The 24026-nt window shown below is 37.3% G+C and overlaps 1 protein-coding gene across 1 annotated transcript in view; it reads left to right on the top strand.

Annotated features, from left to right (window-relative positions):
* Positions 1 to 23588, top strand: part of gatad2b (GATA zinc finger domain containing 2B) — a 64101-nt gene extending 40513 nt beyond the window's left edge. The window contains exons 5-11 of the mRNA XM_044139151.1: positions 3616 to 3744; positions 14320 to 14487; positions 15301 to 15670; positions 15961 to 16163; positions 17169 to 17279; positions 18272 to 18467; positions 20595 to 23588. Coding sequence (XP_043995086.1) covers positions 3616 to 3744; positions 14320 to 14487; positions 15301 to 15670; positions 15961 to 16163; positions 17169 to 17279; positions 18272 to 18467; positions 20595 to 20731 — 1314 coding nt within the window. The 3' untranslated portion in view covers positions 20732 to 23588. The remainder of the gene's footprint in view (positions 1 to 3615; positions 3745 to 14319; positions 14488 to 15300; positions 15671 to 15960; positions 16164 to 17168; positions 17280 to 18271; positions 18468 to 20594) is intronic.
* Positions 23589 to 24026: the final 438 nt, after the last annotated feature.

Here is a 24026-nt window from a genome sequence, read left to right as displayed (position 1 = left end):
TTGAATGAACTTGACTCTCTCAGGAACTGGTTTCTCAGTGAACTTACGACATTTGTGTAAGCTGTGTCCTGCTCTTTTACAAAACACACAAGAAATTGTGCTTCTTTCTGCAGAGTTAGTTGTGAAGATTTTTGCTGTATCTTGCTTTTTATGAATGGGTGTAAGTTGAGGTTTTGTCTTTGGTTTGTCAAAGTCACTTTGTTTTATAGCTTGATATGATGTAATGGGATTACATGCAATACTTGCCTCCATTGACAGGAATGTTACAAAGTAACTGAAACGTGGGAACTGTCTGTGCTCTAGCTGGTACTTTGTAGCCTTTCGGTTCCGTCTGTTGCTCAACCAGTCTGGCATTTTAGCAGCAAGTCTTTGATTCTCTATTCCATCATTAAGGATGTTCAGATTCTCATTGGTAATCATTGCAGATTGACAGCTTTGTAAGAAATCCACAAACTTTCTTAACTCTGCACCGTCTTTACCTTGGAGCTTTGGCCATGTGTGCAACTTGTCCCTAAAGGCCTTAGCAATGACAAAAGGCTCTCCGTAACGTTCATTGAGAATGTTCCATGCTGTCATATAGAAATCTTCAGAGCCAATCAGAAAATAGCCATCTAAGGCTTCTTTAACACACCCACCTACATACTTCTGTAAGAAAAATATCTTTTCTGCAATGGGTATGTTCTTTCTCTCTATTAGAGTCTGAAAAGATGCCTTCCAATGTTTAAACTTAAGTGGATCCCCACTAAATACTGAGGGCTCTGGAATCGGTAGCCTATTAGCTGACATAGCTTCTGCCAAAACCCTTACAAGCTCACCTGTGCTCTCATGAATGACATTTAACTGTTGTGGTGGTTGTGTGGGTTGATTAGCAGTGTTCTTGAACTTAGTTACCTGTATGTTTGCAGGATTTGGAGTGATGCTTTCTTGCTTTACTGAAAAGTAATCTTCTTCATAAACTTGTAATTTTGCCTTTGCTGCATTGAGTCCTTTCAGATTTTCCAGTCTTTCAATTTCCCTTTTTAAGTCCTCAACTGACCTTTTCCTTGCAGCACTTTCCTCTTGTTGTCTCTTTATCACAGCTGCCTTTTCCTTTTCTCTTTTTAACTTGCGTTCTGTTTCCTCTCTTTCCTCTTGATGGCGTTGTGACATCGCAGCAACTTCCTGTTCTGCTGTTATGCGTTTGTCTTCTTCTTCTATGGTTTGCATTTTTTCTCTAAATTTCTCTTGTTCAGCCATTATCTTAAGCACAGCCTTTGTTGCTTCATACTCTGCTGCAGCTTCTTGTCTTTTGGCAGAAGAGCCATTAGAGTTAACTGTACTGGCTTTAAAATGACTATGAACTGAGACACTAGTTGAGCTAGAAGATGTAAATATAGAACTGGCATCAGGCCAAACAATCTCCTCCTTATTTGTTCCCTCAACATGGCATTGGATGTTTTGCAAAACTACCTTAGTCACTGATATACATTTGTCTAACTTGGATCGCATATCATGAGGTGGTCCATCTATTGCTCTGTATTGATCATAAATGTCATTAAGAGCGGCTAGTTCTCTTTGCACAATGTCCATGTGTCCTTCAAGAATGTCAACTGGATCTCCTTTAATAACAGATTTTTTAGCAACTTTAATTAATGCTTTCCATCTGTCATAAGTACTTTCAAAGTGACGTTGCAGCCCCTTTAGTTTTTCTTTATGGAATTCTCTTTTCCTGTTAGCATGCGAGGTCTTTCACTTCTACACAGCTCTTCTTGCCCAGGTTGCACTAAAAATGTTTCATCTACTTGATCTGCTTCGGCAGCTTGTTCTGCACTGGCAACTTCTATTCCTGTGTCATTTGTTTCTGACATTTTGTTTTACTTGAAACGTTACAGAATTCTTAATTGGTGAAAAATCTCCTTTTAACTTGACGTAAATCAACTCTGACCTTTGTTACATTACTTCCCTTTTCGTTACCTTGTTGCGCTGTTGTTGTCAGGCTTCACATAGTTCCTTGTTGTTACTCCTTCCTTGTGTCACTTTCCAAACATGAACTTAAATGTCTGGGTTCTGGACGTCTTTATGAAGAAGCAACAGTTGAACGTGTGTCCGTTAACATTTGCAACCATCCGGTCTTCGGTGCAATAATGCGAGAATCATGCAGCTCCAAGTTCGACTGTCACTTCCACCTCTTCTTCTTTTTGATGGCAATAAAGAGTTCGTTGAACTGCTGGTTTAAAGTCAGCTTTAATGTCAATCTCACTTTATACCACTGACATAACACCACCGTCGAATTAAAATACAACATAAATTTAAGTGAGACGGTGTCAATAACGACAATAACAACATAAAAATTACATAAATACATATAAACATACCTCGCTGGCTGACCCTTCCTTTCGAGGTAGAAATGAGATTATTAAATAAATTCTTAAACTTAAATGACCCTTTACAGCCACTTGTGAAAGCTATGCTTTCATATAGCGTCTTCTTTCTCTGGTTCCCTAGCAACATGCTGGATTCCACTACTACTTTAACCTTTCAAAATAAGAGTCGTAATAACAAAAAATATAAATAATACAAAATAAAACATGTCAACTAAAATAATGGCAGTAAAAGTGGCCATGGTAGTGATAACAGCCACTGTCAGATGGGCTGTGCCCCTTTTATGAAGGGCTTTGCTAACTACAGCTTAGCATAAAGCTGAACAGCACAACAGTAAATTGTGATCGACAGCGGTCAAACCAGCCTCTTGGTTCTGAATAGCACTGGAGAAGACAGAGGATATATATATATATATTTTTTATTTATTTTTTTTAAATATATTGCTGCAGCTTTAATAGCTTTTATCTGCAGTTTATTTATTGTCCTCACATTCAGTAGCAATGCCAAAAGATATCCGGTCTGTTCTTCTTGCAGTATTTTAAAACCAATAATGTATTATGATCAAAAAAAGTTGCCTCATGGCACAACTTACCCCGTGTATGGAGTAGGAGTAAATTGAGCATAGGTGTGGGGTAAATTGAGCCATATAAAAACATATGCTCCATCCTCCCCCCTAAGTTGACTCTACCCCTCACTCACCTCCTCCTAAACAAAAGCCACTTGTTCCCATCAAGCGCATTTGTTATTTGTACACAATTCATTGGATTCAATAATTTTTAGAGGCACAACAGTAGTTCAGCTGCACCAACCATGAGTCTAATTTATAGATAATACTCAAATGAGAATTTTTTTGTGGTTTAGTTAAAGGTAAAGCTGAGGTAGTTTTTTCTCAGCGTCCTCGCTGATAAGGCCATATAGAAAGACCTGGATGTGACAACAAGGAATAAAAGTGTTCTGCAGTCTCCAGCTGGCAGGCATAGGCAGCTTCAACAGGCATTTTCTTAATACAGTGGTCCTCTCTCTCTTTTGAGACATCACTCTGCTTAATGCACACACAGCCAGGATACAATAGGGCCAGGCTGGGCCCCAGAGTGCAAAAAGGCCTACTACATTATTTTCAGCTTAAATGTGGCAATACATTCTATGAAGCCATTTAGGAAGAAAAACATATTGTATAAATTTTATGTGTAAAAAAAGACTTGCAGTAAATAAAGACTTATTACAACCTGAATGTAGATTGCTATTTGTGTGCAGGTCCCAGCGGTCCAAAGCTCTGCATCCTCTGTTCAGCCTCCTCCCATTCACAGCTCTTCAGGTATCGGAAAGCTGCCTGTGAGGCCAGGCTTGCACAACACTGAGCCTCAAAATCTCCGAACTGCACAGGTATTTCAATGTGTTTTTCATATAAGGGACAAAATTAAGAATATTTTGTCCAGTGTTAAGGATTTGGGTTGAAGTATGTTTTACAAAATATCTCTGTCTCTTTATTTAGACTTATTGTCACATACATTTACAGTCCTGAAAATGTCAACCCCCTGTTCCTATTTCCTCCAGTCTCTTATAAATCTCAATGTAAGCTAAATGAACCCCCTTCTAGAATTTTTACAAGGTATAAAATATTCTTAAAATCGGTTTGTGTAGTGTTAGTTCTGTATCAGTAATATGTAACATAACCAAACTAGATGGCAGCCTTATCTGTGCTGGTTATAGCGTTGCATCAATTCCTGTCCTGCTATATCTTACACGCTGCTGTGAGATACTGGATGTTTCTCTGGACTCTGCACAGCCTGCACCTACACTGTAAAAATATCTGTAAAATGTATAGCAAAAATTTGTAAAGTACTTACTGTAGACTGTAACATCCTAAACATTATTTTGAAAATACATTGAATTACCATAACTCAAACATAAATTTCACATAATGTTTTCTACATTTCTGTTATGAAATATAGAAAACGTAGAAATTTATTGTAAAAATTTTAGAAATTGTAAAATTAATAGTTTGATATTGCTAGCAGTTAATAAACATAATATTAACACTACTCATAGGCCACATTTTGCAGTTGTATGATGTGAAACCTTTAATCCAGGGGTCACCAACCTTTTTGAAACTGAGAGCTACTTCACAGGTCCAGAGCAACACGGAGGGCTATTTGTTTAATACAGACATAAATATTCTTGGCTCAGCCTTTATAGCAATAATACATATATGTATATATGATTACATGCTGCCTGATCATATTAATGTTAGGGACTACTGACAACAGTTATCAGTAATGATTTACCATGGCAGAAATGGTTAATTACTATAATGTGATCAGAAGTTCTTTGTTCACAGAGTTTTAAGTTTTGGAGCTTTTCTGTGTGATTCTAAATTGCAAAAATTTAGCAAAATCGTGGAGAAAAGAAAAAGATCTTTTGTGCCAAAGCATCTCGTATGTAGCTCACATCGGTGTGAGTCTGTGGGGGTCAAAGGTCAGCCAAAGCCTAAATCTTATTGGTCAGTTTAATTTTTCTGTCAGCTTTACAGTGTACGCGGTTCTGGCGGGTCGCCGGTTTATTAGCTTTTTTTGTGGTTTCGTGAACTTAAAAGCTGACGGGTCACCTGTTGGCTGACACCAACAGATGTTGAAAAAATGTCTGACAGATCAGAAGGTACAAAACTATCACTGCACCTTACCTGCAAGAGCACAACCACCTCTCCAATGCGCATCATGTGCGCGTCGCACAAAAGCTGCACAAACCTAAACCACTAGAACAGCGCACCTTTTTTTTCGTTTTTGTTTTTTTTTTTTTTTTTTTTTATACAAACGATGCTAAATAAAGACATGGAAGCGAAGCCTACTGTGAGATCCACGGAAAGAGGAGGATGTAGATTCCCAGGTTCAGGTGGTGTCAGAGGTCCAAAGGAGGAGGTGAAGCAACAATGTTTGCTTAATTGGGGAACGTTTCAACTAGATTCAATTGTTTAATCCAGTCTTAGTGCGACGCTCAGGAAGAGCGGCATATGTCATCTATCAGCTCTCCAGTTCGGGAAACATCAAAGAAGCTCATAAACAAGTGACCCGCCAGAACTGCACACGGTAAAAAGCTCCGCTGGGATCCAAACCGCTCTTAGAACTACCGGAGGTTCAAACTCTGCTCATTCATTTTTAGCTTACAGAAAAAGCACCAAGCCGGCAAAAAAAACAAAAGCAAACTGACCAATAAGATTTGAGCTTTGGTGTGCGCAACCCCACAGACTCAGATGTGCGCTACACAAGATGTTTTGACACAGAGGATCTTTTTTTTTCTCCACAAAGAGGGTTTGATAATAAAAATTTCAGAAATTATTATTTTCTTTTTTTACTTCAAGGAAAATCTTGAGGTAGGCAGAGTATGTACAGCTGTACAGCTGCAGGCGCTGCTGCCCTCTGATAAAATCCTGCAGGCGACTGCGCAGTTCTGAACTTTAACTATAGAAAAGAGTTTTATGCATAAAGCAATTTATTTTAAACATTTTTTATAATTTGCTTTTAAAAAATCTAAGTATAAACAAATGTTATTAATTCAATGTAAAAACATTACATTAAATCATTCCTTTGGCAGTGCTCTCTAATGACAATGACTATTTTTAGAACTTGCTCCGCGGGCGACTGACAAGGTCCCCTCGGGTGACCGGGGGCCCGCGGGTACTGTGTTGGTGACCCCTGCTTTAATCAAACTGCAGAAATTTTTATTTTTTTTTTTAACAGAGAATAGAATGCTGGTATGATATTCTATGGTAATCACAAATTTTTTTTTGTCTTAGACATTATTCTTATTTTTCCATCTTTTTACATGTCTTTTTGTAGGCCTTAACATATTCAAAAACTCACCAAACCTTGCCCAATATTTGCCCAGTGTGAAATTTTCGGATTCCGGTGGAATCGAAAGTGGGTGTGGCCGCAGTGCTCAACATTGCCCCCTATCAGGAGATAGGGCAAACCATACACTGTGGAGATCTGAAATTTTGTACGTAGGTAGCTCACCCCAAATGAGGAAAAAAGATCTCCTGGAGGTTTGCCGTAAAATGGACAGGGAGGCAGCCATTTTGGGTCAAAGGGCAAATTTTGGCCATTTTTGACATTTTCACACCTTGAACTTTAACAAACTCTTCCTATGAATATTGAGCTATCAGCTTCATTTTTGGTAAAGGGATGTAGTTAAGGGATGGGGCATTAAAAGTGATCAAAATTAGGAGTTTTAGAGCATGTTTAGGTGTGTGGCCAAGCAGCAAACTCACCAATGCAACGAAAGCACTATAGAAAGCACAAGTCATGACAGGCAAAAGTCGATGCGTTTGAAAGACCAGATTTATAAGCATGACTAAAAATTGCATACAAGTGAAAGCTACCCTGCTTCATCAATGTAGCCTGGAGTACAATTGCTAATAACACGAAGTTAGCTGAAGTGTTATCCACTATCTCATAGCAAAAGAAAAGTACCACCTACTGTTCTATGTGCAACTTCAAATGTCAAACAAAGTTGGAAGTTGTTGCAACCCCATCTGAGATATTCTTGCAGGTTTTGCATGTTGCATACTTCATAATTCATGTACTCAAAAAAATTATTCGCAGAAGCATATGTGCTTTTAGCATTTTTTCATTCCCCCCCCCTCGCTTTTTAATTAAAAACAAAAAACAAAGTAAAAATAGAGGGATGGTCTACGTCTGTTTACACGGAATGAGTGAAACAAATTAATGGGACCCACTTTATAAATAATGTGTTTTAAGCTATAGATTTTTACAAAAATATCAAGTTTTTTCAAGTAAACAGGTTCAAGTCCAATTCAAGTCTTGAACCTGTTAAGAAGTTAAGTTCAAGTCTCTGAGCATTTTTTCAAGTCAATTCTAAAGTCTTAGTATTATTGACTGGAGTCCAAGTCAGGTGACTTGAGTTCCCACCTCTGCAGGTAACAAGTTAGTCTTATTTGCTTTAAAGTACAAAGAGTTTTTTGCTGGAGGCCATGGGCTTGGCGAAGTCACAGTTCACATCCGCTGCCGTACGTTGGCTCTAAATTCCACATATTTCAGCTGAACTGTACCAAACTCACTGTGATTGGTCTTAATCCACCCACAACAGGAATGCAGTCCAAGATTTGGTGGGTGTGGCCTAATTTCCCCACGGCACCCTCTAGACTCTATACTTTAATCACCCCCAACCAAGCTTTGACTGACAATCATGAAATTCAGCATGTGTATTTTGACAGGACCTTAAAAAGTCTGTTGGAGCCATGACGTCGGCCATTTTGGATCAGAGCCACTATTTTGCGTCTTTTATAAAAGTTGTATCTGAGCGAACTCCTCCTACAGCTTTTGACATACAGACGTCAGAATCCCTCAGCATCGTCTTTTGAAGCATTGAAGGTCAATAGTTATCAAAATTCTTTTCCTACATCAAAGCGTTTGGACGTGGCCAACCTCAAAATCTGACCATTCACCATAAAGCATCAAGATGGATTAACTTCCACACAGAAGCTCTCAGCTGCATCAAACTTTCTTTGTGTCATAATAGACCAAACCTAATAATATGTACCTGGTACATTGGTGACATCACCAATTTGCCATGTGAATTAATTAAATTGATTATATGTAATTTTATACCCACCATACATCTGTCATATAGTAAGATAGCTGTATGTTAGGCCCTGTTGTTTGCAATGTATTCTAGTGGGCAAAGAGGTAGTAGGCTTAGGACAACAAGACTTGACAGTTTTTCATGCGTTTTTCAGATAATTTTGTGTTAGACTTCAAGGTTTACAGTTAATGCTGTTACTGTTGTTTGTTATGTAAATATAGAGTTCCCCAGATTTTATTTCTGCTTGTTAGCAACACCACTATCAAGACTGTTGTTAAACATTTTTAACTTTGCAATTGTACAGTTGAGCAGTAGCTCTGAGCTTCCTGAACTCAACACAGTGTTGTCAGTCCAAGTGCACAAGTGCTAGCTAGATCGCGTTAGTTACTGGTGCCGAGAGTGGCTAGGACTGGTCTGTTGAAGGCTGCGGTCCCTGAATTGAGACGCAACTTTTGAAATCAAGTTTCCGCTACTTCTGCACACTCAGAAGGAACTCCAGGTAAGAATCTTTCAGAGTTTAAATTGAAGCTATTTTTTACCAACTGATAAAATATATATATATTTCCCTTTAATTAATGTGAGTCATGCTGGTAATTTACATGCTTTGCAGCTGTTAGGAAAGAAACATTTTTGCTATACAGAACATTTAATGCAAATTTTTCTCAGAAAAACAATCCTACTATTTATATTTATATTAGCAGTTATTTAATATGGATGTATGTAGATCCTTCAAATTTTATTTCCAGTTTACTTTAGACTGCATATGATTTGAGTTATTGTTAATGGCCGAAGCAACTTCTTCAAGTATTGAATCACTCATTAAGTTGAATTACTTGGAATGAAATGTTCATGCATTCAAGTTAAAATAGTGAAGAGCGCTTTAGCTTTTGTTTTGGTGCTTTAATAATTCTTGGAAGAAGATTCTAAGCTTACTATCAGTGATAAAATGTTACTTTAACCTCTTAACTATCACCCCCAAAGTACTTGCATGTAAGTCACTGAGTCCAAAAGGACAATGTTGTCCTCATGACAGTTAAGAGGCTGCAAGTTAAAAAAAAACTTAAATATTAAATATTTTACAGTTTTTCTCAGTTGCTTATGTGCATTTCTCAGAGCAGAATGTAAATTCTCAAAACTACTTGTTCAGTCTTCGAATTATTATGTAAATTGTTCACATCAAAAAAGTAGTTTCTCATTCCTTTGAGGAAGTTCAGCTGTCTCAAGTGAGGAGCTAGCTGTGGCTCTGCAACGCAAGCAAAACAAGCTCCAGTAAGTACATACTTAAAACAAAAGACATGTATCACCTTTTTTTACTTCCACTTCTCAATGGAATGAAATACATTAACAATAAAAATTATTTCATTATTTCAGCTGAATCATGATAAACTGCTTTGTTATGCCCAGAAATCAAAACTAGCCACATTGCATTGATAGACTTGAGCTTTTTTTATTGAAGGTGGCAAATATTTCACCGTTGATAAAGGTGAAATATTTATCAAAGGTAAATATTTTTTAAATATTTATTTCCATCAAAATTGCATTTAAGAAATCTCCCTGCTTATTGTGCTCCCAATCATAAAATGGAATTTTCTCTTAATTTCTTAACCCATTGATGAATTTTTCTCAGCACAGCAATGGAAATTATAGTGTGATGTAATTCCTACCACACTCCATGTACAATTTTCCATAAGGAGATTGTCATATGTTTCCATAATTTTTTTTTGTCTTTGTTCTCTGCATTTCTGTTGTTGTGGGAATTTTCTAGAGCAAAGAGTGAGGGAAAAAATGTTTCAAAAACCAGAGAACCAGAGGAAAAACATATACTCTTACTCGGTGTTTATCTTGAATTTTTAATTGTACATGGATTGAAGGCTTAACAGGGTTCGAAGACTCTGCTTCCTGGACACAATCAGGAGAAAGAGCCCCTAACAGAACACAGCATACAGTTTTATAGGAAGGGTTTCATTCCATTCACAGTTTGACAGTCTACTTAGTTACAAACAGATAGAAGGCATACGTATCTTCTTTAACAAGAAACATTAATCATTCAAGGACGTCAAGAGGGTACAATCAAAGAAACAATTTAATAACTTTATTGTAATACAGAGGTCAGAGAAAGTTTCAGAAGACTTTTCCATGAGCATGTGCATTACACAAGAATCGTTATACTGTTATGCATTGTTTTACTCATAATCATAGTAACCTTAAAATTTTCCTGTCTTTTCCTTTCTGAATCACTATGGTGTAGTCTGTCAACAAAATACATTAAAAACATAAATGAATTTTATCAAGTCTCTTGGCATTGATCTCCAACAATTATAGTTTACAGTTCTTCTCATCAAAACTTTAGGCATAGTCTACCACAGAATATCTCTCCAGACTGCACTGTTGTATTGAAAACATGACTAGTCAATTTGACTGTCTTATCCAAACACAATGTGCCTCATTCTTAGGCACTGATACAGATATTTAATTTTGAGAAATTAAGTATTTCTACAAATAAATTTGCTTTTGCAAGCAAACAAATGCTGTTTTGCTGTTTGTATGAATTGTTCTGAGAAGTGCACTTTCTGGTTTGCAAATGTCAAATACACCATACTGACTGGGAAAAACTGTAAATTGTAACATAAATTGTCTTAACTATCTCTTTGCCTGTATAAAAAGTGTAAATATTTAGGTTTTCATTTCAGTAACTTTTCAGGGATTGGAATTTATATAAACGGCTGAGGACAACTTATTTGCCTTCATGACACCCAGACAAATGGTGAGTACCTATTTTATTAAATGCTCAAAACAGGTTTTGTTTATAACTTTTAAATTTGATTTGTATATTGAAATTTGGTCTTAAAATTGTTTAACATGTTACAAGGGTTTTCTGTGTTTGGGGACATAAATTTGCAAAAAGAAGAAAAGACCAAAGGCACTTTTGCCAAACAATAAAATGGCTGTGGGGTAGAATCCAGACAACATAGCACAAACTGCTTCAGGCACCATCAAAACGTCTTTAGAAATCCTTATGTTTACCTTTATGTCTATGTTTTGAGCTGTACAAAGTTTTTAGTGTTTATACAGTACAAGGTTTGGACACACCTTCTAATTGAATTGAATTAGAACGTGAATCTGTACTGTATTTCAGTTTTATTTGTGAAGGGCCACCTACTTGCAAGGCCTAATATTTTCCAACTGAGCTCATAGCTCAGTAGCTCAGATACATGAGATGGACCCAGGTTTAACAGACATATTTAAAAAAAAACAAAAAAAAAACTGTTTATGCTGATGGGGAGTGGGATATTTCCCATTGCCATGTTACTTCTGCTTTTAAAAATGGGAGTGTTGTGTATTTTCCTGGAACTGTTCCATTTTACACAACTATTTTCTTCAGTTGTTATGAAATTGCTATATTCATCAAAATTAACTTAAGAGAATTTTGACTTCATCATAGACAACCTGCAGCTGACGCCTTAAAATTGGCCTTTGCCTCTTTGAGCACCTCCCGGCCTTTCCGACTCTCTACCTTTTGCTCGTCACCACAACAATGCCTCTCCTGCCCATTAATGGCATTTATAGCTGTTCTTTGGAGCTCAACAGACGTGCATTTTCACTAGGTGTTTTATTACTGTTCCCATTAGTCTGGTGAAGATGCATGAGAGAGGGGTGCTCTGTGGGGCGGGGGCTCAGCTGAGGACTTCTTCTCCAAGACAAAGCTTTGTGTAAATGGGCAGCACATTGCATGAGGAAGCATTTAGGCACCATCGAATGGCTGACATGGGAGATCAGAGGATCTCTATAGCACGTTTTGATGAGGAAATGTCTCATTATGAACATGAAATTATAACAATATAACAAGATATAAAGCTCAAACCTAAACAGTCGATATACACACCAAATAAGGGTTGTTTATTTAGAACAACCCTTATTTGGTGTGTTCTGAAATTTTGGTGGATTTTTTTACATTTTTTGGACAGTGGTATTAGACCAGAGTCTTTCTACATTGAGTTTGTCTTGTGTCATTTATCCTGAATAAGTGCTCCAAAAAGTAAAAAGCTGTAAAGAGAAACATTTTTCTCCCAAGTGGGACGATGGAATTCCTGTTTTCCAGGGAATTCAAGGAAATTCTCTGGAAAATAGGTCTTTGTCTGATGTTTTTTGTTTGGTTTTTGTCTGGTTCCAGAAGCACCTCAGTTGACAGAAACACTTATTTAAGACCTTAGGAATTTTCAATCAGAAATGACCACACCACCTGTTAAAAGTTCCAGTCTGTATGATACTCTGTTGAACCAGTCTTAAGCCTAGACCCAATGACTCAGTCTTGCCAAGGCAAGACTTGTTGAGGTAATGTTGAGGTAAGCAGTGGTTAATTTCACAGAAGCAAACAATGCCAGATGTCTTTATTTGTATTTGTAAGGTTATACATTTTCAGGCTTTGCGTTTACTGTACAACCCTGTCAGTGTGCAATTCAACAAGGGTGAAAGAAACACAAACGAATGCTGAGTTTATAAGCCGTTCATGTAGTGCATCATTCTAACTTTCGCTTTTTTTCTGTTTTCCAACTGCAGAGGATCTTGGGATGAACACCTGACTGACGACATATGAGTCTCAAGCTCAACTGGTGATTTTAAAGATGATGTCCATGTTGCATATCCTCTTCGGCAAAGTCTAGACTCAGCCACTTGTTACTGATGATCAACCCAGAGCAAAGAGTCCTTTTCTCACATCAGTTTCTTCAGTTTCCACCATGAATTTTTCTTCATGTGGACACATGCTGGGTTTTTTTCAGATCTTGGTAGTGCCATGTGAAGATACTAGACAGGAAATTGAATCAGTTCTGTTTTTAACTGAATGTTTAAGTAGAAATTGTTTCGGTAAGTGTATTAGTCATAGCCTGTATTTGTTTACTTTGGACTTATTTCCTTTATAATTTCCCATTTTGAAATACTGACAAACTACATTCCCTTGTGTGTTGTGCTGTATTTTTAAAAGTAAAATTTTGGCATCTATTGCTGCCGGTAATTTACCATAGCCTTGATTTTTACAATAAAATTTCATAATGTATTATGCAGTTTTGCTATGTTTTTTACTGATGTACATTAATTATGTTTACGGTATATCTTTTGTTTTTATAGTAATTTTCTATAAATAGTTTCAGTTTTATTAGTTTATTCGCTCCATTTAAAAAAATCCATGATAAACTTACAACACATTGTCTGGGTTTGGCGGTTGTAAGGAAGAACGATATTTGTCTGACTGCATTGTGCCAAATGTAAAGTATGGAAGGAGGATTATGGTGTGGGGTTGCTTTTCAGGAGCTGGATTTGGCCCCTTAGTTCCTGTTCCGGTACCAAGACATTTTAGATAATTCCATGCTCCCAACTTTGTGGGAACAGTTTGGAGTTGGCCCTTTTCTCTTCCAACATGACTGAGCATGTTGGAGCACAAAGCAAGGTCGATGAAGACATGGATGGTAGAGTCTGGGGTCAATGAACTTGACTGGCTGGCACAGAGTCCTGACCTCAACCTGAGAGAACACCTTTGGGATAAATTAGAGCGGAGACTGAGAGCCAGTCCTTCTTGTTATACAAGAAGGACTGGCTCCAAGTGCATGTGTGACCTCACAAAAATATATGACCTCACAAATGCACTTTTGGAAGAATGTACAAAAATCCCCATAAACACACTCCTAAATTTTGTTAGCAGAAGAGTTAAAGCTGTTCTAGCTGCAAAGGATTATGAATTGGATGTCAGTTAAACTCATATGTGAGTCAAGGCAGGTGAGCGAATACTTTTGGCAATATAAGTTATTACTGAAATGACTGGAGAGTAGGGTAGGACTCTCTGGTCCAGTACTCAGATGGTTTGAATCTTACATACAGAACACAGATTTCTTTGTTTCAATGGTTAATTTCTCATGGAAGAGGACAGAAGTTAAATGTGGGGTATCCCAAGTTTTGATCCCAGGACCCCTCTTACTTAAAATATCTACATTCTCCTACCAGCTCAGGTTATAACAGGAAAGAAGATGGGTTACCATAACTCTGCAGGATGTTACGATGTCACCGGGCAACTTTGAACCCATCAAAGCACTAAGCAGATGCAGACAAAACTGAAATTATCATCTTTGGACCAATCTAGAGTCAACACTTAGCTTCAGCTATTACTGCTAGAAAGTAGCAATCATGCCTGAAATCTGGGAGTAGTGATGGACTCTGACATGAACATTCAGAGACAGTTACAAAGTCAGCCTTCTATCACCTGAAGAACATTTTTAGGATTACAGGGAATTTTAAAGGATGGCGTTCCAGTCCTTAAGGTAGCAATCCTTATTTCCTTCTAATGCTGATTGTTCGTTCTTCCTTTTTTAGGGTCATACAGTCATTCGTTCAGCCAATACCAGCCTGCCTCCAATGCTTATGTCCCAACGAGTGATAGCCCCCAGTCCATCCCAACTACAGGGCCAGAGGGTGTCCTCCAAACCTGGGATGCCACGATCCAGCTCATCCAGCATGACCAGTGCGGTAAACTATCAGCAGGTGGGAATTTCTCTTGGCCTCATTTATTCAAGCTGTAAGTGTTCTTTTTTATTGTTGTTGTTTTCTTGACCAATGAAAGAGAATTGGTCAGTGGTTGGAATAAAGTTGTCAACCATAGCCTAATTAGGGTGTTTGACAAGTTTTAGTTCTGTGGCCAGAGTTACTTCACTTACTTAAATAGATATTTAGAGATCATCTCAAGGCAATAAAAAGACAGTCATTTCTGTTCACATATGAACAATCAGGCTTTTAAATAATCTATGGAGAAAAAAAAACCATCCTTTAACTTTGTTGTAATCCTGCACAGAATTTGGGCTGGGAATCAAATCTAAGTGTTTGATTCCCAGCCATTTATTGGATGTCTGTCTTTGCACTTCTTTCCTGACTGCATCACCAGTGCCAAAAAAAACTTTCAAAAAATATTGAGTGGTTTTATAATATTTCTCTCCACTTCATCTGAGTAAACCATAATTAGAACATTGTAAGTTAATATTTTGTTGTATACTTTACAAAGCCAGAATATTCTGCTGTTAAATAAAGTTGGTGTCATTTTGGTGAAAAAAACAATTGTTTGAGCATGTATTTGCTATGGTTTGTGAATATTTGTAATCCTTACAAAGCCATAGACTGCATTTGATCCAGAATGTGTTCCAAGTGGAACTTGTTAAAAAAGTTGTATTATTTTATTTCTTCTATGCAAAAATTTGGCCTAAAATTTTGGGGAACAAGTACTGTCAGTGATACTTCCTTATGGCTGCAATTCAATAATTTGTTTAAGTGTTTTGTTTTTGATAAGCCTAATATGCCTTACAGGCCAGCCAGCAGGTGGCAGCTTCCCAGCGCTCCAGCTCCAGTGCCATGTACATGAACCTGGCTCACATGCAGGCAGCAGCAGCAGTGGGGGCCAGTGGTGTGACAGGTGGTCTTGCTGGAGCTTCAGCAGTCAGCCCATCCACCATGTCTGGCTCAGCCAGTGGAGCAGTTAGCTCCATGGCTGATCAGGCCAGCAGTCAGGCAGCTGCCAAGCTGGCTCTACGGAAGCAGCTGGAAAAAACCTTGCTGGAGATCCCTCCACCCAAACCCCCAGCCCCACTGCTCCACTTCCTCCCCTCTGCAGCTAACAGTGAGTTTATCTACATGGTGGGCTTGGAGGAAGTGGTACAGAGTGTCCTGGACAGTCAGGGTAAGTACTAAAAGAAACAGTTTAAGATTAGAACAACAAAAAACAACTGAGATGTACAGACAGACAAAGTATGAGTAATAATAATACCTTATTTGTAGCAAGGTACCGATGTGTAAAATGGCTATACATATGAGCTCTGCAGCGAGTCTGCCTCTTTTGTAGAGAAAGAAATTGGTTTAAGTTTATGGAAATTTGATAAAAAGTAGAAGAATGTTTGTCAGAGTACTTAAAGTGATGGATATCTGGTGCAGCTTGTCAGTAGTTGTGCTGAAACAATGTGTTTTGTGCAGGTAAATTCAGGGGGTCTTTGGCCCGTATGGAGCCTTTCTTCTGTGCCCAGTGCAGAACAGACTTCACACCCCACTGGAAGCAAGAGAAGAGTGGCAGAATCCTCTGTGAGCAGTGCATGACATCCAATCAGAAGAAGGCTCTGAAAGCAGAGCATACCAACAGACTGAAAAATGCTTTTGTGAAGGCTCTTCAGCAGGAACAGGTCAGCATTGATATGGTATTGACCAGTTACTGGTCTGAAGGTACACATCTGCCATAAAAAGCTACACTTTTAAATTGGGAAGATATTGCTTTATAAGATGAAACAAGGAAGTAAGACAAAGTTCTGGGGTGAGCAGAGTTCAGATCAGAGTTTACCCTAAGCAAACCTCCTTCACCCATTTTAACACATTTGGTCTCTTTCATTTTTGTTTTCAAGAATGATAGCAGGTGTTGTGCACAAACTACTATTAATATTGTAAGGCATTTTGAAAGTTAGGTTGTCAGTCTAAAATTCAAAATCAATATGTCTAAAAAGTCCAGTGCAAGCAAGCTAGTAGAGCCTAAAACCTGGATAATTATCCAATTAATGTTAGCTTCATATATTAATCATGAGAGGGCAGAAAAGCAAACCCTGCAATAAACACATTTCCGTAATAATTTCTACAAAAGTTGGCATATGTTTATTTAGTCTGTTGCTTTGATGTTCCACCAATAAATCTTTTGAAGTGACCAACTATATCAACAGATACTGACTTTTATCCTACTACTGCATTTAATACTTGGTTTTTCTAGATGTTTTTAGCTCAGAAATTTTATTTATAATGCATTGACACATAAAAGTCTGTTCTTAGAGCAATTTGTAAGGCACCAAATGTGACAAGTTTTTGTTTTTTGTTGGCCATTGGATAATTCTATCTTGTATTTTTAAAACATCTGAGTAAAAATACCACAGCTTCACAGTATCATAGTACTGAGTCTCACAGGGTGAGAATCTAATGTCAGCCCATGAGCACCCTGATTGATGTTTCATTTTCCCAATAAACACTGTAAGTTATAAGGTTAACTTTGAGGTTTGAGGACAGAACTAAGATCTTTCTTTTTCATGTGCTACTTAAGCTGTTTTTGTTATCCTTCCTTAAAATCACACTGACCAAGACTATTGGTAAGGCTTTACCTCAAAGCTTTTCATTGAGAGTAATGAACTGTAACTGTGTGGGTCTGTCAGGAGATCGAACAAAGGCTACAGCAGCAGGCAGCTCTCTCTCCCAGCTCTGCTGCTACTGGCTCCAATGTCTCCAAGACTGATACGATGATCCGACAGCATGCCCTGCGCCAGGTACACTGCATCACTCTTCATAATGTTTTAGGAATGTGTGCTGGAAGTATTTATGTTACACCAATAAAAAAAAAACAACAACATTGCATTCATGCCAAATTAAATGTTCTCTATTACTTTTGGATAATTGCAGTCTATTTGACAAATTTGATGCTAATTGAGAAGATATAGAAGCACAACTGTTGCAAAAACGGTTTATATAAAACCAAACATTAACTGAGTTACATTGCTATAGCAATTGTGATGTTCAACTTTAAATAATTCTAGTGTTTCTTCAGGTGTATTTTTGCAGCAATGGTTTTGGTTTCTTCCTCAACCTTAGAAAAATGAGCTGTTTATCAGCAGGGTTTACTAAACATTTAATAATTCACAGAAATGGGTAAGGGAAGGGAACAAAAACCAGAGGATAAAGAACTGTAGAATTTCCTCCATTTTCTCTTGAATTTAATTGAAAATAGTTTTGGAATGATATAATCAAACCCTTTGGTTTCAGAACCAAATAATTTAAATGTGTTCCTTGAAACTGGATACCACCAACCATCTATTTCCTAGTTACCAAAAGTTACATAAGGAGCCCAGTATTTGCCCCCTGGCTCCCTTTTGGCAGATTGCAGTGCTCAGGATCAAACCTTCTACTTTCTGATCAGAGCACACCCACTTTGCTAAATACTTTAATTAGTTATTTTTAGTAACCTTAATGTCCAGGGGATACTGGTGTGACCAAAATTAAGATATCTTTGTTTTTTGGCTTTCGATTCTTTTAACAATAGGGAATTTATCATTATGGAAAAATATCTAGTTCTTGTATTGTGGACAGGAATTGTTTGGTTTTTTTAATTGAGGAATTGTTGTGTAGTTGAAGTAGATTATTCACTAAATCTCCAAATGTTTTCTTAGCAACTACTTTAAGTGACTAAAATACATAAAATTGAGCTGCGCAATTTTACATATAAGGTGAAGTTAGCAATGATGTTTTGTTTTTTTGTATCTAGGCTCAGCAGCCTCAGGCTTCTCTGCAGCGAGGTTTGTCTAACTCTGCAAGAGGCGTCCTTTCCAACTTTGCTCAGGCTTCTCAGCTGTCTGTGGCCAGCAGCCTTATGGGAATGAGCAGTGCTAAGCATTGTGGTAGTGGTGGGAGTAGTAACAGACTGCAGCATGACAGCCGCCGTCAAATCTATAACATCCCAGGTAAGGACAAACTGTTAGTTTTCTTTTTTCACATAGATAGACATGAATAACTTATGAACAGCAGAATGTATATTACATTGTTTCAGTATTTGTAAAATAAGGACAATTCAACAAAAATTGTGAAATATTTCAACATCTTAATTTTGATGCACAAAGACAAATGTATGAACAAGTCGGCAGAGCAGAAACGGAAAATAAAAGCTAAAAAACTGTCTGAGAAAACAGTGATTCTTGTTCAGGGTTTGTTGGGCAAAGTACACTAGTTCAGGTCATAAAGAAACACTTCCAATCTTCCAAATTTGGTTATCTGAGATTTTAAAATTGTCAACTTTGTGTTTGAATTCAGCTTGTTTAGAGTAAATCTGAGCCGTTTGAGAAGGTTATTTGAGCCAAGGGGGGAAATTCAAAGCTGACTAGAATACTGGGCTTTATGTTTGCTCAGTATGCTAGACATAATTGAAGAATTGTTGTTCTTGTATGCTATGTTGCTAGCATACATAGCATACTGTATGCTAGGCATATAGTATGCTTTAGTTCTGGTTTCGGCCAGTAAGTTGCAAATTTGAAGTAAACACATGGCTCATTAACATCTCTCACACATTACTCAACCCATGCTGGTAACAGGCGTTCAAATACTTCAGAGATGACATCATCCACAATAAACATACAGGAATGTTTATGGTGGATAAACCATAAACATACTGAATTGATGTCCTGTAGGTGAGTGACAGAACATATTGTGTGTGCCACCGGCAGCAAGGTGGCACACACATTGTGTTTTACACTTCTTACACTCTATTACTAACATTTTTTTTAGTAATAGCATTCTAAAACATTTTGGCAAATTGGTGGCGATGCAGTTTTACCACTGCCTCGCCACCAGTATAACCATGACAAGGCAGTGAACAGTGCACTGCACACAGGAGGATGATCAGTTCCAATTATCATACGCGATAATCTTAAAACGCAGAACGTTCTAAGATTTTCAGAAGGGAAAAATCGGGACCAAAAATTGTGCTGCGTGAACTAGATTTAAGACAAAAACCTCACAGCCTTGTTGGAAAATGGAACAAAAGCTGAAAACTTTTAAAAATATGTATTTCTAACTAGATAAGCCAAGTCATACCTCCTGAGAGTATCGATGTGACCTTCCCAAGCAATTTAATACTTTCTATGCTGTGAACGGTAGAACTCGAGTCTCAGTTAGTGACGGCTGTTCTCATTTTTTTTACAACTTAGCTTGCTTATAATGCTCTGCACTCACTTCAATACCTATTGTTATTTTTATGTAACTTAAAATGATTTGACAGAGTTATGATATCTTTTATGGTGAAGAAGGGATTTTTGTTTCACCAAGAGCAACTGAAGTCTGTTTTTCTTTTATCATTCTAAATTAAACTTGCCCTAAAGTGTTATTAACAGACACAACATTTGTAGTAAAGAACATTATATGGTAGGGTAGTTGACATTTATAATTGAAAATGTGTTTTAAGGAAATAGCCATTTTTAAGGTGGTTGTTTTGCAACATTCAAATATTAATTTTACTTAATATAGATGATTATACTTTTTGTGAATTTCACTCATAAAAACTATATAAGGATAAAATGATTTTAGAAAAATTGCAAATGTTCAAAAATGTAATTTTTTAATGACTCTTTATTATCCTGAAGATTCAGTTCCCTTCAAAGAGCCATAAGTCCCATCAATAGTTGACAGTCAATGCTGGGGTGGGGTTATTGCAAAATCATGTAAATGATCGCCTTTAACACCCCCAGATTGCTCAGCAGGTTTGGGGAGAAGCTTTCAGAGCTGCTTTCTCTGAAATCTCGTTTTCTGACTGCCAACATTCAAATAGCCATATTTTCTTCATTTGTTTTTTATTCCCATGTGTTTGACATAATTGGAAAGCTTAGAAGTCACACTTTCAGAATCTGTAAATAATTCAAAATGTCCCCCTGTAGACTTGTTCATGGTTTTATCATGGCCAGTCACAATCTTTTGTTCATATCCTTATTTAAATGTACAGTATGCTGGTTGTAAGTGGTGGTATTGTGTACAAAGTGTTTCCTGTGTTGTTTAGTGCATCAATCTTTTGTGCTCTATATTTGTCTGATTTGTTCCTGTAGGGTTAAATATTGCCTACCTGAACCCTGCAGCTGTTGGAGCCCATAAGACTTCCAGCTTAGCAGACCGGCAGAGAGAATACCTGTTGGACATGATCCCACCTCGGTCCATATCGCAGTCCATCACCGGGCAAAAATGAGCCCCATTAATTTCTCATGTGTGTCAGAGGCCAGCCTCGTTTGATAACTTCCCCCATTCTGAGGCACTCCCAGATCAGCTGATATGTCCACCCCACAGTTTCATCGCATGCAGTGCCTGTCCGTGTGCCTACCTTAGACCAACCCATGAGAACCTACTAAGCTGAACAAAACACAAGCTGTCAGTGCATCTGAGTTGTTCTTATTATAGCAGAAATTCCCTTCTTCTGTAATTCCCTTTATAATCACTGGTGGTAGCGCCTATACTTGCAACTGCCATTTAAGCTTAAGTTAGTGTTATTCATTATTTTACAATTTGCTTTTGAAGTGTTTGTCTGATATTTCTGTTTTTCTATTGTTTACCTTTTACTTCAAGACACCCAGTCATTGTCAATTTAGTGAGATAATTTGAAAATGTTCTTTTTTTTCTCACTTCCAAAGCTATTATGACTATTGATGAGAATAGAAGATCAGCAGGGTTCACTCTTGTTGCTATGCAACATAAAGTTACTCTAAAGTTTGTAAACATGATTTGTTTGCCAAGTACTATTTAAAGAAAGTGAAAAATTTTGTTGGGAACAAAAACAGATCATATTAGGCAGAATTCAATCTTGAAAGACTATACTGTTTTAAAGAATTGAACATTTGAGAGCAAAGTGCTTTCCATGGATCATCTCAATGACCTGCTTCAAAGACATCATCAGAGTCATCACAGCAATCCACACCCAGAACTGATTTCAGCCTGGGATTCAGGGCAACACCTGGATATCTTGAAGTAAGCCCCAGCCAACTTCAGTACCCACCAACTGAAAAAAGAAAATTATGTACAAAAGAGAATCTTGTGGAAATTAAATGTGGAAACCCTCTCCACCATTCTTCAGCAAGGGGTTTCCTTTGCTTTAGTTAGGATGTCAGTCTTCTGCTGATATAGATGTTTTGCTGACATGTGTGTGTAGGACATTCTGTTACTAGCACCATCGGATGAAGGATGTGGCGGGCTGATGAACGAGAAGACAGAGGTGCCTGAACTGGCTAACTGTTGAGAAGCCAGTTCACATCGTTTGTCCTCACCTTCCAACAACCTCTCCATGCAGCTGTCCTTCATAGTTTTACCTCTTCATTATTCACATTGTGAACTCTTTTTATCCCAGCAGTTCCTTTACAGAATGTACCAAACATACAACTTCAGACTACATCCAGATCACAGATTCTTCACCTAAAATACCCAACTCTGGGTTCTGGTTCCAGTCTGTGTTCTTACTTTTTTTGTAATTCCTGCATCTGTTCTTTCCCATTCTTTATATTTGTTTCTTTTTTTGTGCGCCGTCTCCAAATGATTTGGTGGCCTACCTGAGAGGTGTCGGCTACTGGAGACGATAATAATCTAAGACATTAACTGTTGAAAAATCTATGGATTGTGTATAGATACCTAACTTCAGAGAATAAAGGGTGTGGATGTTTTACAGGAGAGACTGGATCAATCAATGTGTGCACATTGTGCTCACAAGTTGCCTCACTCAAGAGGAGCACTTTTCATATTTCCAAATGGAAATTTTGTTTGTTTTCTGGCAAGGAGGAAATGAATGTTGGAATGAAAGAGCATATGCATTGTTTATTGCTGATTAAATGTTTAGACCCCTGAACACATACCATCCTAACTATAGTACTCTGTCAATCTATGAAACAGATTGACAAGTTTAAAGTGTGCCCAGTTTAACTTTTTACTGTAATGTGTTTCATTTTCAATGCCATGTTAACAAATATTAGTATCAGATTCTTTTCACTGATACAGCCTTCCTCTCACTTGTACCTTTCTTGTAAAGAAAGGTATGACCCTACTTTCCCAACACCTCAAAAATTACATCCAGTTTTTCACCTTTCTCTGCTTTGATAGACAATCTCCATTCTTCTGTGAAATACTCAGTGAGCAGGATATGGGCTCTGCTGGCAGTTCAAGATTTGACCTTTTGACTTTGATGTTCTTGGCATTATAAGTCTCCAGCATGAAGGTGCAGTACTTTGTGTTTTCTGTGATAGATGGTCTTGTTGAAAGGGACCCTTTATGGTGAAGGCCTTTGCACAGTTTCATTGTGTTGATGCCAGGTCCAAGTGGTTTCTGGCCCTCTTGTCTGATGAGGAAAACTTATGTGATAAGCTGGTTTGCCAGTTCATAAGAGGAAATGAAGTTTGAGAGATTTCTTATCTCTGGAGCTTTTTGAATTCTTTTATTTGTTCGTGAATGATGACCTGTACAAATTTCGATAAAGATTTACTCTTTGCACAGTAATTTTTATTATTATTATTATTTTTTTTTTTAAGTGTCCATGTTGCTTTCTTCATTCTGACTGTGGTTATATTTGCACACTTCTTTGTTTGCAGGGTCTTTAGCTTCATCTTTTGATCCATATTCACACTTTGTTGGCTGGAGCAGGACTTGAAGAACTTATAATAAAATGTTAGTTGCACAGGTCCTTGCATCTACTTGGACTCTGAGACCATAAACTGCATGGTAGACTGCCCAGGCCACCTGACTGAAGCTGTCTGTGTTGTGTTTAGTTAGTTTGCAATAACTCAGGTATTTCAAACAGTGTTCACTCGGTCTTCAGTATTATTCATGGATATGGTTACCACTTGACGCAGGGAATTCTACAGTGATTTTGAGGGGAGGTCGATTCAGTTCACATTGGGGTTGCCACAATGCGAAAGTTTCATATAGATGTTAGGAAATACGCAATATAGAATCAACTTTTTTTTTTTAAAGAAGGCTCCTTTCTAGTTGAAAGCAAAAACTATGATTAATTAAAATATGATTAAATTTGTTGCTTCCATAGTTTGGGCATAACCAATAAGTATTGAAGAATTTAGCTTTGTTTAAAATTGTATATATATATATATATATATATATATATATATATATATATATATATATATATATATATATATATATATAAAAATCTATATAATATGTCTTTTGACATTTATCTTTTGTCTTTTTGACATTTTGGACAAATGGGTCAATTCTTTATATCGAGTTTGATATTTATTATTTTGACAACCCTAGTTCACAGTACTCTGGACTGAAACATTTCCTACACCAGATTTTACAATCTTCAGTCATCTCAGAAATCTGTCTTACCTAAATGAAAGCAAAATCACATGGAATATTTTTAAACTCTAACCCATCTCTGCATCTAGATAGGCACACATTCACTTTTAAAGTATAATATTGTGCCACATTAGAATCAACTGTCTTTTCATGTTCCGAACAAAATCAGTTTTTCTAAACAGATTTTTCTT

The sequence above is a fragment of the Gambusia affinis genome, linkage group LG14, assembly GCF_019740435.1.
Source record: "Gambusia affinis linkage group LG14, SWU_Gaff_1.0, whole genome shotgun sequence".
NCBI lineage: Eukaryota > Metazoa > Chordata > Actinopteri > Cyprinodontiformes > Poeciliidae > Gambusia > Gambusia affinis.
Note: the sequence above shows the minus strand (reverse complement) of the source record. Positions and strands in the feature narration are given on the sequence as shown.